General features: G+C 36.5%; 3 protein-coding genes across 3 annotated transcripts; 2 read left to right on the forward strand and 1 right to left on the reverse strand.

The window, feature by feature from the left end:
* Positions 1 to 8558: 8558 nt before the first annotated feature.
* On the forward strand, positions 8559 to 8996 carry LOC131316999 (S-protein homolog 24-like). The gene has a single exon (XM_058346582.1). The coding sequence runs from the start codon at positions 8559 to 8561 to the stop codon at positions 8994 to 8996; it is 438 nt and encodes a 145-aa protein (XP_058202565.1).
* Positions 8997 to 10584: 1588 nt separating this feature from the next.
* Positions 10585 to 11016, forward strand: LOC131317000 (uncharacterized). The gene has a single exon (XM_058346583.1). The coding sequence runs from the start codon at positions 10585 to 10587 to the stop codon at positions 11014 to 11016; it is 432 nt and encodes a 143-aa protein (XP_058202566.1).
* Positions 11017 to 12803: 1787 nt separating this feature from the next.
* LOC131316581 (uncharacterized) lies at positions 12804 to 17091 on the reverse strand. The gene is made up of 2 exons (XM_058345998.1): positions 16746 to 17091; positions 12804 to 13662 (listed from the first exon to the last, which is right to left on the reverse strand). Exons 1-2 carry the CDS (start codon positions 17022 to 17024, stop codon positions 13165 to 13167), a joined length of 777 nt encoding a protein of 258 aa, XP_058201981.1. The 5' UTR covers positions 17025 to 17091; the 3' UTR covers positions 12804 to 13164.
* Positions 17092 to 17094: the final 3 nt, after the last annotated feature.

Raw genomic sequence — 17094 nt, forward strand, 5'->3', positions numbered from 1 at the left:
TTCATATGATAGGAACCCTAAACAAATGGTCGTGGCGTTACTCTATGTACTAGACCATTTATATATGCATCAATAAAATTTTACAATAAGTTACCGTTTGATCCTTCTCATCTGTCGTCGTTCTTGATCAATTTAGTTTAGATTTATACAATGGTTTTGATTTTGATAATCGAGTAATGTAATCCGCAATTGAAGTTACACGAGAGCTAGTTCGGTGTAATATTGGAGTACATATTTCTTGACATCAATTCCGAAATTGGAAGGAATCTAGCAAGTTCGGGCTACTTGTAACGAAACTCTATCCGGCTAATTTTCTCTATTGTCTATCGATGATATCAATTAGTTATCGAAAATTGTTGTGGGAATAATGTTTTTCACTATATTGCCTTTGGATTTTGGAGATACAAATGAAAAAAAAGGATTTTAATCAGATAAGGAATCAACCCAAAAAGACTCCAAAAAAACTAAAAGCCCAATACAGATAAACCCAAAACGTGCCTAAAAACAAGACTCCAAAATCAGGACTTGAAACTAACAGTGCCCTTTGGCTAGTGGGCCCACTGTATTTTGCGAATTTTTTTTTTGGTAAAATATTTAGCAAAGTTTATTTGTATTTACCTTCATGCGTTTCCTCACACTTTCCTTCTTAATTTCCTTTCATTTCCATAGGTACCAAACAAAGGGTTTCACGTTTCCTCTCTCTTAAGTTTTGAAGGGGCTTTCTTTTATTCTGAAACTATTTTTTTTAAAGAATGTTACGTACACAAATCTCGACCACAAAAATTTGGACACAATTGCATCCAGAGTCGTTCGATGCACATGGGTTCACAAGCGTCGAATGGCTACGATCTACGGACCCAATTGTGTCTGGACTTGTGGTCGAGTCGTCAAGAGTTGGTCGGATTTAAAAAAACAATTTTGTTGTCCAAGGAGGGAGGGTTGCCAAGCCCGCCCAAGACCTTGTGGGGCTTACCCGAGCAGGCTCTATCCAAAAGAAAAACAAAAATGACTATCTTCATGGCGCTTGTACAAAAAAACCCTTATTTAATTTCCCGAAAAAAAAATAATAGTAAAAGCTAATTATTAGGTTAACAAATAAGAACATTATACACCATAATCTCTTTCTAATTCTTTGCGAGCTAATGCCAAATAATAAATTCAAATGTCCATAACTAATGACTTTTCCATTTTTAACTTGGTACACTAAATTATCAATTGAAAAAAATCGAATTGCCTTCCACAAATATATATACGCACCTTTTTTTATATGCCTACCACATGTTAGACATTCCAAACATTACTACAAAGTACAATGAGGTACATCTTCCTCCTTCCATTAGCCATTGTTGCATTTCACTTTCTTTGCATGCAAACATTGTGTCATGAGGAACAAGATTTGGTCATTCTTTTTCCTCGACGCACAATTTCGATTAAATTCATAGATTTTGCGGGGCCTTTAAATTTTCACTGCGCATCCAAATACTATGGTACCGGACAGCAGACACTCTACGATCAGCAAGAATTTCACTGGGACTTTAATCCCTACTTTACGAAAGAGGTCCCGAGCTACTCGTGTCATTTCAACGATAGGACGCTGAAGAAAACTTTGGTTGTTTACAATCTGAAGTTCGATAAATTGTGCACACGCGGCAACAAACATATCTGCTACTGGTTGGTGACTAATAGAGGTTTTTATTTAAGACCCTAAGTTTTTCCACGTAAATCGTGCGTCTCTCGTATCAATTTTATTTTACTGCACTACTTGAGTTTAGGTTTGGATTAATCGATAATCAACCCATTCATCTATATTAATTTTTAATCAGTGAATTTACTTTCAAATTGGTTTTTTTTTTTAATCAAAACTCCTATTCACCCCTTTCTAGGAGTAGTTTCAACGCTTCCACATAATTTCAATACGGACACAGTTGCGTCCAGAGTTGTTTGATGCACATGGGTTCATAAGTGTCGAATGGCTACGGCCTACGGGCCCAGTTATGTCTAGACTTCTGGTCGAGTCGTCGAGAGTTTGTTGGGTTTGCAAAAAAATAATTTTTGTTGTCCCATGATGGAGGGTTGCCAAGCCCGCACGGGGGCTTTGTGGGGCTTACCCTGCCGGGCTGGCTCAATACTAAGAAAAACTAAAATGACAATCTTCATGGCGCTTGTACAAAATCTTTATTTAATTTCCTTGAAAAAGAGAGAGTAAAAGCTAATTATTAATTAGGTTAACAAATAAGAAGATTATATACCATAATCTCTTTCTTTCTTTTTCGGTCAAACAGAAATTCCCATAATCTCTTTCTAATTCTTTGCTATCTATCCCAAATAATAAATTCAAATACCCATAATATCTTTCTAATTCTTTCAATAGAAAAATTGAATAATCTCTTTCTAATTCTTTGCTATCTATCCCAAATAATAAATTCAAATACCCATAAGTATATATACCACATCTTGACATAATCTCTTTCTAATTCTATCCCAAATAATAAATTCAAATACCCATAATATCTTTCTAATTCTTTCAATAGAAAAATCGAATTGCCTTCCACAAGTATATATACCACATCTTGACATTCCAAACAGTACCTACGAACTACAATGAAGTACTTCTTCCTCCTTCCATTAGCCATTGTTGCATTTCACTTTCTTTGCATGCAAACACTGTGCCATGAGGAACAAGATAATTTGGTCATTCTTTTTCCTCGACGCACAATTTCGATTTATTTCATAGGTCCATCGGGGCCTTTAAATTTCACTTGCGAATCCCAGTACGATGGTGCCGGACCGCGGACGCTCTACCCTCGACAAGAATTCCATTGGGAGTTCAATCCCTACTTCACGAAAGAGGTCCCCAACTACTTGTGTCATTTCAACACTAGGACGCGGAAGAAGAGTTTCGTAGTTTACAACCTGCAGTTCGATAGATTGTGCACGCGCGGCGAACAACATATCTGCTACTGGTTGGTGGGTGATAATGGTTTCGCTCTGGGCAACGATGGCGCTTCATTCCGTTTATATAAAACTGGGTGGTAAGAACCCAATGCATCCACAGAGATGTATCCTGTTTGATGCACTATCGTGTTTGATGAACTCAACAACTCATATTCGTAATTAATAATAAGAAGTCATGGGTGATTTATGGTGTTCTCCTTCGTCTCAACTTCCTTTTTATTTACCGATTAACGTTGTGTCTGTTCGATCCACGGGGTCGAAAAAAAATATCATTAAGAACTTTTTTCCTACATGCATAGCAGGTCGACATGTATAACTTTTGGAATTTACTCCCTTCTCTATTTACTCGCATTTTTAAAAGAATTGGTTTTGCTGCGCACACACTTATATTTTCGCAAAAAAAAAAAGGAAAAGAAGGGAAATTCCACAACAATAACAGAGGAAAAACAAAGAAAGAAATAAGATAAGTTTCAAGCAAAATAAAGTCCATAACTGTTATGTTAATGATTAAACTTAATTTCTTTTTTCAAGCAAAATGAATTATATTTTTTCAGTGGAGGAGTTAGGATTAAGAATCCCGAGGAGCCAAGTCATAACGAAAATAATTTAATGTTAAATTTCTCTCTATTCCTTACTCAACAAACAAGTAAAAAAAAAACTACCAATGTACTTGCATTCCATAGTCAAATGATAAGCCAAAATACATTTTCCAAGATTGATTATGATCAAAATAAAACAAAAGTAGTTTAACAATTTATCAAAGTAGAACCAACATGTTTTCAAATCTCGAAAATCATCTGAGATAAACTAAATTGCATTGCAATTTAATTTAATTTCGATATATACAATCACCTCTTTGCTGAAATCAAACATTCAAGCCAATTTAATTAGGCAATTTCAAGCTGATTCAATCAAAGAACAACACGAAAAGCAACGCTGTGTTCGTAAGTCGTCAAAAAAGATGGAAGGAGAAGGAAGGATTTTGTTTGGAATTAAAGCTTTGTTTTATTTGTTCAAGAGTAAAAGAGACACTCAAATGTATTTGGTAACATGATGATTCTGATAACTCAGATATCCAGACCTGCTTACGTGTACATTGAACTAATTTTGCCGTCGGAAATAATTATCTTACTTGGTAAGTACTGACCCTCTAACTTTCCTCTATGAAAGTGTACAATCGTGATTCGTGGCCAACAAGCAAACTCAATTGATTTATTTAGCACATATTTTTAAAAACATATAAGAAACTCATCGATCAAAAATGACAGCAAGGGATTTTGGGGGTCATGTATTTTTTGGCATTTCTTGTTTTTTGAGAGTCGGGTTTTATTTCAGCCGGGGCTATTTCGCATAACTACGCCAAATTTTAGCATTAGCGGCATGAGAAAACTGCCGTTAATAGTCCCAAAATTGCCGGTAATACTCAAAACCGTCGGTAATAGTTCAAAAACCGCCGGAAATAAACCGCCGGGAAAACAATTGTCAGAAAAACAAAAGCAGCATTAGAAAACCGCCGGTAATACTAAAAATGGCGGTAAAGAACCGCCGGCAATAAAATCAGTGGTTAAATTTTTTTGCTTTCTTTGTGACTCGAACCCGGAACCTCCGGATCTTTGAACGCGTGTGCGACCAACTCGGCTAACCCGCATTATGGTTCAACTAGGATAAATAATATTATTTATATTATACAGGTCGGTTTTATTATAAACGGCGGTAATAAACCGCCGGTAATAAAAATAACCGTACATTCTACTTTTTCCGGCAATAATTAAAAAACCGCCGGTAAAAATCACTAAAAACGGCAGTTTTTGGATTACCGCCGTTTTAGGGTAATTATTACCGGCGGTCTTATTAATGCCGCTAAAAGTGTCTTTTAACGGCATTAAATTAATGCCGGTAATACTATCGCCGGTAAAGCCAAAATTTGGCGTAGTTTTATGGGTTTTTGCGGGTGTGGTGTGTGTTTCGCGATGTGATCTTTTGCAGTGGATCTTGCTAGTCATGTTTTTTTTCTGGTGTACATGTTTTTGTGGTTCTTGGCGGGGGTGTTTTGGTGGTGTCGTGATTCGGTTTTTGCTGCCCGTGCTTTCGCTTGGTTGGGCTGCCGCGTGTACACGGCACACGGCCTTCATCTGTTCCAATTCCTCTACGACACACGATTCCCCTGAAATTTGGATAACTTACCGAGAAAAACGAAAAGAAGATTTAGGGGCATTTGATTCTGTTAACGGTGTTAAAGTAGAATCCAAAACCACGAGACGGCGTATTGGTCATTTCCAAGTGAGATAGGCAATGTGCCAAAGAGGCTGTGGAAAGTGAAAGGTTGCTAGGGTAAAGGGATGGGTTAGAGAGAGTGTAACTTGTTTAAAGAAGAATTTCATTAATAAAAGAAGAAAGGAGAGTACAAGTAAAGGCTTAGGGGTAAAAGCATCACAACGCAAAAGTAACATCCCAACTATGTTGGCACCTTACCCCGCGACAATTATCTGTAACTTAGCTCACAAATTGTTAAGGAATCAACTTGAGATCACGGCTCTCGTACAAAACCTTTATTTAATTTCTTGAAAAAAAATAGTAGTAAAAGCTAATTATTAGGTTAACAAATAAGAAGATTGTACACCATAATCTCTTTCTAATTCTTTGCTATCAATCCCAAACACTAAATTCAAATATCCACAACTAATGACTTTTCCAATTTTAACTTGGTACACTTAATTATCAATTGAAAAATCGAATTTGCCCGCTTCCTCAAGTATACATACCACATCTTTTGACATTCCAAACAGTACCTACAAAGTACAATGAAGTACTACTTCCTTCCATTAGCCATTGTTGCATTTCACTTTCTTTTGCATTCAAACACTGTGTCACGAGGAACAAGATAATCTGGTCATTCTTTTTCCTCCGCACCGAATTTCGATTAAATTCATAGGTTTCGCAGGGCCTTTAAATTTTCGTTGCGCATCCAAATACGATGGTACTAGACCGCAGACACTCTACAATCAACAAGAATTCCATTGGGACTTTAATATATCCCTACTTTACGAAAGAGTTCCCGAACTATTTGTGTCATTTCAACATTGGGACGCTGAAGATGAAAACTTTGGTTGTTTACAATCTGCAGTTCGATAAATTGTGCTTGCGCCCTGACAAACATTTCTGCTACTGGTTGGTGACTGATAAAGGTTTCGCTTTAGGCAACAATGGTGTTTCATACGAATTATATAAAACTCCATGGTAAAAACCCCTTGCATCCACGTATGTGTATCATGGTTGATGTACTCAACAACTCATATTCGTAATAACAAGAAGTCATGGGTGATTTATGGTTTTCTCCTTCGTCTCAACTTCCTTTTTATTTACCGACTAGCGTTGTGTGCGTTCGATGCAAGGGGTCATTGACAATTTTTTTCCTGTGTGCGTTCGATGCAAAGGGTCATTGACAACTTTTTTCCTGTTGTCCTATGCATCAGCAGGTCGACATGTATAACTTTTGAAATTTACTCCCTTCTCTATTCACTCACTTTTTTGAAAGAATTGGTTTCCTTCACACACACGTATATTCTTGCCAAAAACAAAAACGAAAATTCCACAACAATAAAAGAAATAAATAAGATAAGTTTCAAGCAAAATAAAGTCCATATCTGTTAGTATGTTATTGATTGAACTTAATTCCTTTTTTCATGCAAAATAAAGTATATATTTTCAGTGGAGGAGCTAGTATTAAGAATCCCAAAGGGGCTAAATCATAACGGAAAAAATATTAACGTCAAACATCTCTCTATTCCTTATTCAACAAACAAGTAAAAAAAAAACTACCAATATAAATGCATTCCATAGTCAAAGGATAAGCCAAAATACATTTTTCAAGATTGATTATCATCAAAATAGAATAAAAGTAGTTTAACAATCTATCAAAGTAGAACCTACATATTTTCAAATCTCAAAAATCATCTAAGATTGACCGATTCTAAACACAATTGCATCGCAATTTCTATTTCGATATATATAATCTTCTGTCTGTCGAAATCGAACATTTTGGCCAATTTAATCAAGCAATTTCAAGCTGATTCAATCAAAGAACAATACAAAAAACAATAGGAGTCGTTGAGTTTGTAAGTTGTCAAAAATAATGGAAAGAGAAGGAATGATTTTGTTTGGAAGCTTTGTTTTATTTGTTCAAGAGTAAAGTACATGGAAACATAAATAGAACAATGAATAAAAAGATGAAAAAATGAAAAACATCTCATGTTGAAAAGGGAATTAAGGATAGAGCTTCCTTTAATTTCAGGTAATTACATTCTCTTAGTATCTATATATAGTAAGGCCTTGTTCCGGTAAGCTTTTTGGGCATTCTTTATTCAAAAAATACACTTTTGTTAGCTTCACACCAAACATTTGGAGATTATTGATTTATCTCCACTGGAGAAATCGAAAAACCCAATTATTTTTTTTTTTACCCAAATGTTTTGAGAAATATCCAAGATAAAGCCCCCAAAACTGGCTTTTTGGGCTTGATCTTGGTTATTTTCAAAAATATTTAGGTAAAATAATTTTTTATTTTTTTAATTTCTCTCATCAAAACGAATCAATAATCCACAAAAAAAAAAGTTTGGCGCTAAACTAACAAACGCAATTTTTTTTTATAAGGACAAAACTCTAAAAAAAAAAACCCCAAAAACTTAGCGGAGCAAAGCCTAAGAGCATCCATAATGGCATAAAAAAAATCAAAAGGTTGCAAAGGTTAACAATATCTACTCAAAAAAGTGCTTATATTGGAATAATAAAAATTAGCAACCTCTTAGCAACTAACCAAATTTTGGCCATTGGATAATCAAACCTAGCAACATTTTGCAAATAACTAAATTTAGTGGACCCCACATCTTCTAAATCAAGTACATCTCTCATTTTTTTTGCCCATATTTTATATTTTTTTTAAATACCAAAAAAGATTTTATTAATTTTTGAAAACGGATTACAAAGATTTCCAAGCAAAGGCATCAAACCAGAGGAAGGACCAACCACAAGAAGGCAAGACCTAACTCCGACAACCATAGTTTGCAATATTTTATAGTTAGTGGGAAATTAGTCAACGGAGAGTCTCAAAGGCTATTCATAGCCCTAGAACTCCAAACCCCACCTCTCGTGAGACTCGAACCTTGGTCTCCACGGAGAGAGGACATGAACAAACCTGTCGAACCATCTCACCGAACATGATTTCTCACAACAATTAACTTTAGGTCGAAATAGTAAAATTATTCAAACTCAACCACTCACTTTACACATGCACACCGGAGAGTGTGCCCCAACCGCTAGTTTGCATAAAAGCCTATGAATGTAAGATGCTTATTATTAATTATTGATTGGAAATCCAATTGCGAAAGGTAATTGAATTATGATTTGTCCATTAACCTTGATTTTATCAGCCAATTACCTAAATAGTAGCATCCCATGTTCTCTTTCTATGATTTCTCTACACAGATAATTAATTCAACTATCCATAATTAATTAACTCATTTTCCATTTTTGAACTTTATCGAGTCAAAATCTACTTACCTCAGACATGTATATAAACCCCCTGCTCGCATTCCAAACACAGTACGATGGCGCGCTTCCTTCCGTTAGCCATTGTCGCATTTCACTTGCTAGTTTGCTTGCAAACATTGTGTGATCAGCAACAAGCTACTTCTGCCGGCCTCGTCCCTCCGCGGGTGGTTACCATTGTTTGCGCTGTTCCGAATGCTCAGCTGTTGAGAATCCATTGCCTCTCCAAGGAAAACGATCTCGGAGAGCACGCACTCGTCTACGGTCAAGAATACTACTGGGAAGTGACCGTTCCCAGCAACTCGACGGATTACCCGCGCTATTTCTGCGGTTTCACCTCGGGCTCGAAGAAACAATTTTTGGTCGTTTACGATGCGAAGGTAGATCCTTCGTGTAAAAACAACGACAAACATGAATGCTACTGGTTTGTGAGTGAACAGGGTTTCTTTTTCAGCAATGTTGGCAAGGATTATCGTAAAATAGCTGGTTGGGCATAACCGTAATTATATGCATCGACAGATATATGTATTAATGTATACTATGTTGGGTGTAATAAAACTATTAATCATTTTGAAAAAATGTGGGATCATATGAGTCAAACTTCAATAAAAAGTTTAAAGCTGTCGTTGCAATTTGCAAATGATCTTCGTTCATTTTTAAGTGTCCAATTTCGTAACTCTAACTCATTAATGAGACATTATCATTACACCTTTTATATCAACTTTTATCTCAATTTTCCTTACTTACCCTCTATGAAACGTCATCATTACGCTTTTACTCAATAACTTTTAATTTTAAAATAGAATCTATTTTTATGGGCAAAATGAAAATGAATACTTATTAAGCGACAAATCAAAATAAAATACTACTAGACTCTAAAAAAGGGATAGAAAGAGTAGTACATATTTTTGCTTCTATTTACCACCCTTCTGCTTGAAATTAAGGATGCTTTCAATCGATTAATTTCAGCTTCATTTTTCATTTCGCAGTATCCAAATGATAACGCCAGAAATGTTTTTGTTAGCGCCAAAACTCTAGTGCACAAAAAGGCTTGTACCATGTGCAATGTACAAAACATTTATCTATTGAAGTTTTGGCACCAACAAAAACAATTTTGACATTTTCACTTCCCTACATCATCAGTTGAATTGAAGTCAAGAAGTTACTGGATTAATTCCGGCAATCTGAGCTTGACGATCTGAATGTTTTTACTAGCGCAATTTTGAAGCACATTGGTATAGGGTTAGGCTAGAAATTTAATTATTAATGCAAATAAAATGAAAAAAATGTTTAACATCCTTAAGCATTTTATCAATTCTTTATTTTACTGCTACAAAGTTATGAGTTTTTAACATAAAAGTTGCAAAACACACCAAAATGTTACAATTCTTAATGCAAATGTAATGAATTCTATTTTGAAAAGTAATGAGTTTTTAGTATAAATGTTACCAAACGCACCGAAATATTACACTTCCTAGTGAAAACATTATGAATTTTATTTTTTGAAAAGTTACGGGTAAATTAATACCTTTTAAGGGCTGTGTATTGTAGTCTTGTAGACTTTGCATGTATGCCTTAAGTTCAAGGAGAAAAACTTCTTTGGGGTCGTTTCCGTGAAAAACGGTTTACGAAGCTTAGATCGCACATGTCTAAAGTGAATTGGACTGTCCAGATTTTAATAAAACTTTTCCAGAGAAAAATTAAACTCTTCGGAAAAGTTTCATTAAAATTCAGACCGTTGATTGCCAAAACGGATGACTGTGATTTGACGCTTTCACAAATAACTTGTTCAAGGCTGCGCCGTGAATAAGTCTCTTTAATTCAAGACTGGTATAGACTCTGTTCTCCCTCCTCAAGTTTGGAAAGAGAGAAAAATATAGTATAGAAGCTAAATATTAGCACAAGATTACCATGACCTCTTTCTATGATTTTCCACACGGATAATTAAGCCAACTGTCCATAATTAAATCACTTTTCCCTATTAAACTTGATCGAATGAAAAAACTATACTTAATTACCTTCAACATTTACTCCTATATAAGTATAAACCCACATATACACATGTTGGCATTCCAAACGGGTACGATGACTCGCTTCCTTCCCTTCGCCATTGTCGTCGCGCTTCACTTAGTTTGCATGCAAACACTGTGCGCGCAACAAGGCGCCTTGACCGTTCTTTTCCAAGCACGGGTGGTTCACATTTTCAGCGCTCTCCCAAACACTTCGCCGTTGAACGTTCGTTGCCTCGCCAAAGGCGACGATCGCGGGACGTACACGCTCAACTACAGTCAAGAACTCTACTGGCAATTCAATCCCTACAACACTTCGGGAAACCCTATCTATTTCTGCCGCTTCAACTGGGGTTCGAAGCAGAAAACATTGGTTGTTTACGATATAGAGTTAGATCCTTTGTGTAAGCACAATGACATATATGAGTGCTATTGGTTTGTGGCTTCCAATGGTTTCTATTTTAGCAATGACGCCATGGATTATCGTAGAAGAGCTGGTTGGGCTTAAGAAAAATCATATTTAGAACAATAAAAAGTCATCTGAGACTGTGTTATTAGTATGAGATATCGTGCTTCTTTAGTGATTGCTTGGAGGTAGGGCTGATTAATTGCTTCGAGTTTGAATTCGTGTTTGTTCGTTAAAAACTCGTTTAAACTCGATTCGTTGTATAAACAAAACCAAATTTGAACAATTTTTCGAAACTCGATAAACTATCAAACCAGGTCAAACAAGTTACTACTCAGCTTATTCGGCTAGTGATGTATTTAAAGAATTCAAACTAATTGTGATTTGATCATGTTTGACTCAGTTAAAGCTCGTTCGAGATCAACTCGTCTCATAAAAAAGCTAAGCTTGACACTCGATAAATTTTCAAACCAAGCTTGAATAACTAGCTTCATTTGACACCCACGTTCCCACCTCACCAGCTATTTCCAGTAGATTTCAGTTACCTAGCCTTTGTTCGGTTTCCTTTTTAACTTTCATTTTCATTTTCATTTTTGTTTTCAATCATTATTCCTATCTTTTCCCAATCATTACCCATATTTTCAATTATTACTTTAACTTTTTCTCTCTATATCTCTCCAATTATTACCCTTATCTCCCAATTATTACCCCTATTTCTCTCCACAATCATTATCCAAAACCAAAACCAATAATTTTTAGTATTGTCTATTTTCCTTTAAAGTTATGTGGCATCTCATCAATCCACCCACATTTGAGAACAATTTAGATGTAACATTATTTGCAATGCTCCTTCCACATGGGGTGAGACCTACACATATGTGGAATCCACTCCATACTAGAATTGTGGCCGTTCGATGCACAGGACAATAAAAAAAAAAAAAAGATCACGTTTAGGTTTTCTTACGAAGAGGCACGACGCTAGAATAATGGCGAGTCAGCGACAACAAAACCTCGTCTTCTGTTCTATTTCAATGAAGGGCAGTCGAGCAAAATGCAATGCCACAAATGTAAAGCAAAGCGATTGATGGAGAGTGGGGTTGGTATGTGACAAATTTGGAATCCAGATTTCCTAAGCTTATATGTTGGGGTGATCATGGACTGGGATTGGTTCGGTTTTATAGTAAACCAAGAACCAAACCACTATGTACGGATTACGAATTTAGAGAACCAAACCAACTCATAAAATGTATAGAACCAAACCATTAAACTATGGTTTGGTTTCGGTTTCGAACTACGGTTTACTTGAAACTAATATATCATCTTCGTAAACTATTTAAAGTACTCAAAATTGTGGAGATAAACTAAGAATTGGCTTCCATTTATAGAAATATAGGACAATTTAGGAATTAATTGAGCCGTGGAATTACTACTCACTGAATGTTATACCATGTGCTTTTGGTGTACCAAAATTATAGAAATGAATTGTGATATACAAAAGTTTATGCTAAATAATTTTTGTAATTAATGAATATTGAATAGAACAGTGGATTGTATAGATTATTAATTCAGGAAATTAGTTGACTATAACTCCCACGTATACCAAGTATATCTAAATTAAATGAGTAATATATATACACAGTTCGGATCAATTTGGAATCAAAACCATTAACGTAAATCCACAGACCAAACCATTTAACGAGGTTTCTAATTTTTTAAAACCAAAACCAAACCACACTACTAAAAAACCAAACAAAATCATTCAGTTCGGATTGGTTTGGACTGGATTCGCGGTTTAATGGATTTTTTGCTCACTCCTACTTATATGAGTAATGATTTTGTTTAGTTTGCTATGGAAAAAAAGGAAAAAATTGCGTAAGCACCTTTATATATTTATAAGAAAATTCCGAAATATATTCAAACAAAAGCACTTTGCGTTAGCCGCTGTTCTGCTTTACACGCAAGTATAGGGCTGCGTATGAAAAATAACACCTATACGTTATACAGATACCTCAAAAGTACATCAGAAACCATATCTGAAACAAGAAGGATTTATGTTCAAGCAGTATACAATGAGGTGATGCTTAAGGTACAAAAACATAGCAGCTCTCGTGGAAGAATATTGATTTTTCTTGATTCCGACGCTAAAAGTTCACGATTAGACTGAATAGAATGAAACGAGAAGTAACAAACAAGAAACCATGAGTACCTGCAATCATGGAAGCAAGAACTTGAGCCAAGTCGCGCTCAAAACTATAGCATCTTAGTCCACGAACCCAAGAACGGGAAAACAGCAACCAGCAACCTCAACAATAACGGCATTTCCCTTTCTCTCTCTCTTCTACTAAACTTGCCCTTCACCGCTGACCTTCTTGAATATTTCATATCAAACTCCTTTGTTCTATCCAAATCGTCCCACCCCCCAAAAGTGGAGGGATTTTGGTGCTCCTCATTAACTGGAAAATCATCTCTACCAACCCATGATCGATACCCCGTTCTCCCCTTTTGTGCCCATTTGCTTTCTTCCTCCTCGAATTCAATTTTGCTAGCAGTGTTGACACGTACCTTTCTCTTGGATTTGTTTTTCCGTTTGGGGTTGTTTTGTATCTCGCCCCACAACTTCTTGAATGCGAAAGTAAATGCTGACTGCACAATGAGAAGTGCTAATGACAGGAGGAAAGCAGTGGGACCCGTTGCTAGGAGCATCGATACGAGGAAGGCTGGAAGCAACGGGAAATAAGATCCGAATACCTGCACTGTCCCATTTGAAACATCGAGAAATATCAGTTATTCAAACCCTTTTCCAGCTCTTTACAAGTTATTCTCCATATTTTGAGGAAATTCCTTATTCAGGAGAATCAAGTTAGAGCCCCAATTCGGTATGGAGCATGGTCGGAGTGGCTTCTCCTACATTTAGCAAATTTGAGTTATGCCCTCGGCATGGAACGTCAAGTACTATACCTAGCCAACCAGGCTGTCTAATCACCACCCAGTTGGCAGTGGATAATGGACATAAAAATAAAACAATCAAAATTTCAATGCATATTTCAAAGATATCAATATGTTGTCGCAGATTTTTATACATGGTTAACAGAATTCAATGCACTTTTTCGCTAGTATCCACCACCTAGTGGGCAAGTCGTTAGCATTTTTCATCAAGCACTAAAGAACAGAAAAGAGGCGGGCAAAGAAAGAAAAACAATAGTGAAGTGCATTCTTTTTCAGACATTATTGTTGCTCAATTACTTCAGCAGAACAATTGTACTCCAAAAAGGCACTTGGAAAAGGATGAAATTAAGAAAAAAGACAGACAGAGAAGGAAAAAGGCAGCACGAATACAAAGCTAGTTGCATATTATTGTTGCTGAATCTGATCCAAGAAGTGCAAAATTGTTGTAGTTATGAAACATAAACAGCAGACCAACAGTGAGTTCTTTAAGCATGACAAAAACTATTGTAGTGAAGGCGAAAGGATAGATTTTTCAATCAGTTAAAAAGCTTTCCTAGAAGTTTTACCGACCCAATATCCTGAAAGAAAAAGAAAAAAAGCCAACTACATCACATGCTGAAAAAGATGAGTATATAGAACACTGGCAAGTTGTAAGAGCAAAGCCATGCAACATTATAGCCAACGAAACATCAGAAACGAGAAACATCATGAAAGCCATTGGCAATTGAATCAAATCAACATAAAGCATCACCCCATATTCTCCAAATTAAAGGGCTAGGAGCCACAGAAACAAAATACCCAGTTCACAGCGCTCCCACTTACAACAGGGTCTAAGAGAGTAGTAGGTAGGTAGTCTTTTCCGCAATTTTTTTGTGGCGTGTTTGATTCGGATTACTCAAACCCCCACCACATATCCATACGCCATGCCAGATGACACTTCCTATTGCGCAAGGTCACAACTTCTTCAACGAAATAATCGGTCTTGCTAACCAGTTACGGTAACATGCAAGAATCCCATTCAGGGGGTTCGTGGATAAGCAGATATTGTAGGATGGGTGTCGCAGGTCTCACTCATCTGCGCGCCCTTGCATCCCAATACACTTTTCAGTGATTCCAGAGTACTTCTACAATTGCTGACACATTTTTCACTCTTTTTGAACACTTTATGCAGTTTTCTCGAGGTTGTCCGCTACTTATGGGGCGGTGGTTGGTGTCCTAAAAATAATTGAAAACAACAAGAAATGAAACAAGCCAAGGCACTAAATCCCAACAATATTTTACACAGTAACAAAATTAGCAGAATGCATGTTTCTCCACCCTTCATTTCTAAGCTCTAATGATTTCCTTTTCTTTTCTCTTTAGTTAGCTGGAAGTTCGACAGAAGTAGGTCTCCTATACATTGCATATACCAATATCTCTACCTGAAATCTTTAGAAAAGCATATTCAACACCATTCCTAACATAATCCACTTCAAATCCTCTCCCACTCATACCATTTGCTAAGAGAGGTAACATTAAGTTTAAACCTCTCAGCTTCTCTCCACCAGTAAAAATGATTTATAAATTCGTCAAATGACACACAAATCTAGCGATCGAAAATTGCCAAAGAGGAGACAATATAAGCATGAAAGCTAAATTTTGAAGCCTGGTCAACTGAGCAATAACATTTCCTTCATGCACCCCCCCCCCCCCCATATGCCTGCTTCTCGGATAGAAACTAGCTAAGCATTAGCCGCAGGCAACAAACACTTGGCAAGGTTAGGAATCACTCTGTGCAGAGTATTTGGAAAGAGGCCTGGCACACTTGTCCCCAGCACCCCAACCCATAGTAATAAAATGTTCAAATGTCTCCTCCTTCATAGCTGCCTCTCTACGTGAAATGTCCATAAATGCTACCCTTGTTTATTGTTCAATATACAGCAGCAAAAGGAGACCCGTCAGAGAAGAAACCCTTCAGCATCCCCAACCACTTTCTGACTCTACTGTTCCATCTCCCTATACATGTCTTCTTCTCCTACAAACAAGGGCGAGACATGAAGTTGCCTATTCTCTGTACAATCTCTCTCTTAACTCCACTGCATCACTCCTTCTTCAATGTATTCTGGCAAACATGTTCATACTTAATACCTTTTTCAGCTTGAGATCCTTAACTGCTAGAAGACCAACATTTTCTACTCCACGCCTTCAAATATTCAAATGTCACCAGTGATTTCCCTAAATTACCCACTCAATCATATCCAACTCAAGTTCAAGAGGTTCAGCAATTGTACTATGGAAAAAGAACGAAATCATAGCCAATTAACATGTAGAGGGTCAACAATCATACTACCGAAAAAAAGCCCAAAGATTCAAAGAATCTTTTTTATGGAAAAAGATTCAACAAATCTTAAGTCGAATATAAAGTTTCTAATAGCAACTTATAAATGAAAAAAACATAATCAAGTAGCTATACTTCAATATTAAATACCTACGTACATAAAGGTTTTCAAGCCTTCTGATACCGTTACACTCCTATATTACGGTTGAATAAAAAATCGCATGCATATTGGCCGGTTCTCATTATGTATCGGTCCGAATTCCGTGAAAAATAATTTTCAAGAAATTCTCTACCGATACAACTGATCCCCATTACGTATCGTTCCATACTCAAGATATCATTACACCGCGACCGTTACCTCCTGATACCGTTATTTAAACCTTGGCAACAATAACAATACGGTGAAAAATTACCAATAAGGCAATAACAGATAAAATTCAAGACTTTAAATTACTACTAATATCTTATTAGTCGCATATAACCTCAAGTCTGTATCTTTTTACATCAAAGCACATCATAACCATGAGATGAAGCAAAATTTGAGTAATTAATACAATGAAAAAATTACCTTAATAATCCAAATACTATCAATGAATTCCTCAAGAATCCCAGGTCCTTGGTCCCGCGGCGAGTAATCATACCACCACCGCCTCTGCGGGCCAAATTCTTTATCATCGTCGGCATTTGAGTCCCGGCGACGGTACCTGGTCCGTATAACGGGGCGGCGAAAGTGAGGAAAGAGATTAGGGTTTGGAGGAGAGAGAGAGGTAATGGGGATTGTGAAGGGGCACAGGTGAGATTGGTGAGAGAATGTAAGAACAGAGACCGAAGCAGTGGCACTCCTCATCCTGGCGAGCTCTTTTCAATTATCCTCCGTGCTGAGCTCCCTGTATTTTTAGGTTCATATTTTTTTTTTT

This window comes from Rhododendron vialii, chromosome 2a, assembly GCF_030253575.1.
Source record: "Rhododendron vialii isolate Sample 1 chromosome 2a, ASM3025357v1".
NCBI lineage: Eukaryota > Viridiplantae > Streptophyta > Magnoliopsida > Ericales > Ericaceae > Rhododendron > Rhododendron vialii.

Bases quoted from the DNA above. Each gene is read 5' to 3' on its own strand.
- LOC131316999 (XM_058346582.1), top strand. From the start codon at position 8,559: ATGGCGCGCTTCCTTCCGTTAGCCATTGTCGCATTTCACTTGCTAGTT.
- LOC131317000 (XM_058346583.1), top strand. From the start codon at position 10,585: ATGACTCGCTTCCTTCCCTTCGCCATTGTCGTCGCGCTTCACTTAGTT.
- LOC131316581 (XM_058345998.1), bottom strand. From the start codon at position 17,024: ATGAGGAGTGCCACTGCTTCGGTCTCTGTTCTTACATTCTCTCACCAA. The intron at 13,663-16,745 runs GTAATTTTTTCA...GGGACAGTGCAG, and splicing joins ATAGTATTTGGATTATTAAG to GTATTCGGATCTTATTTCCC.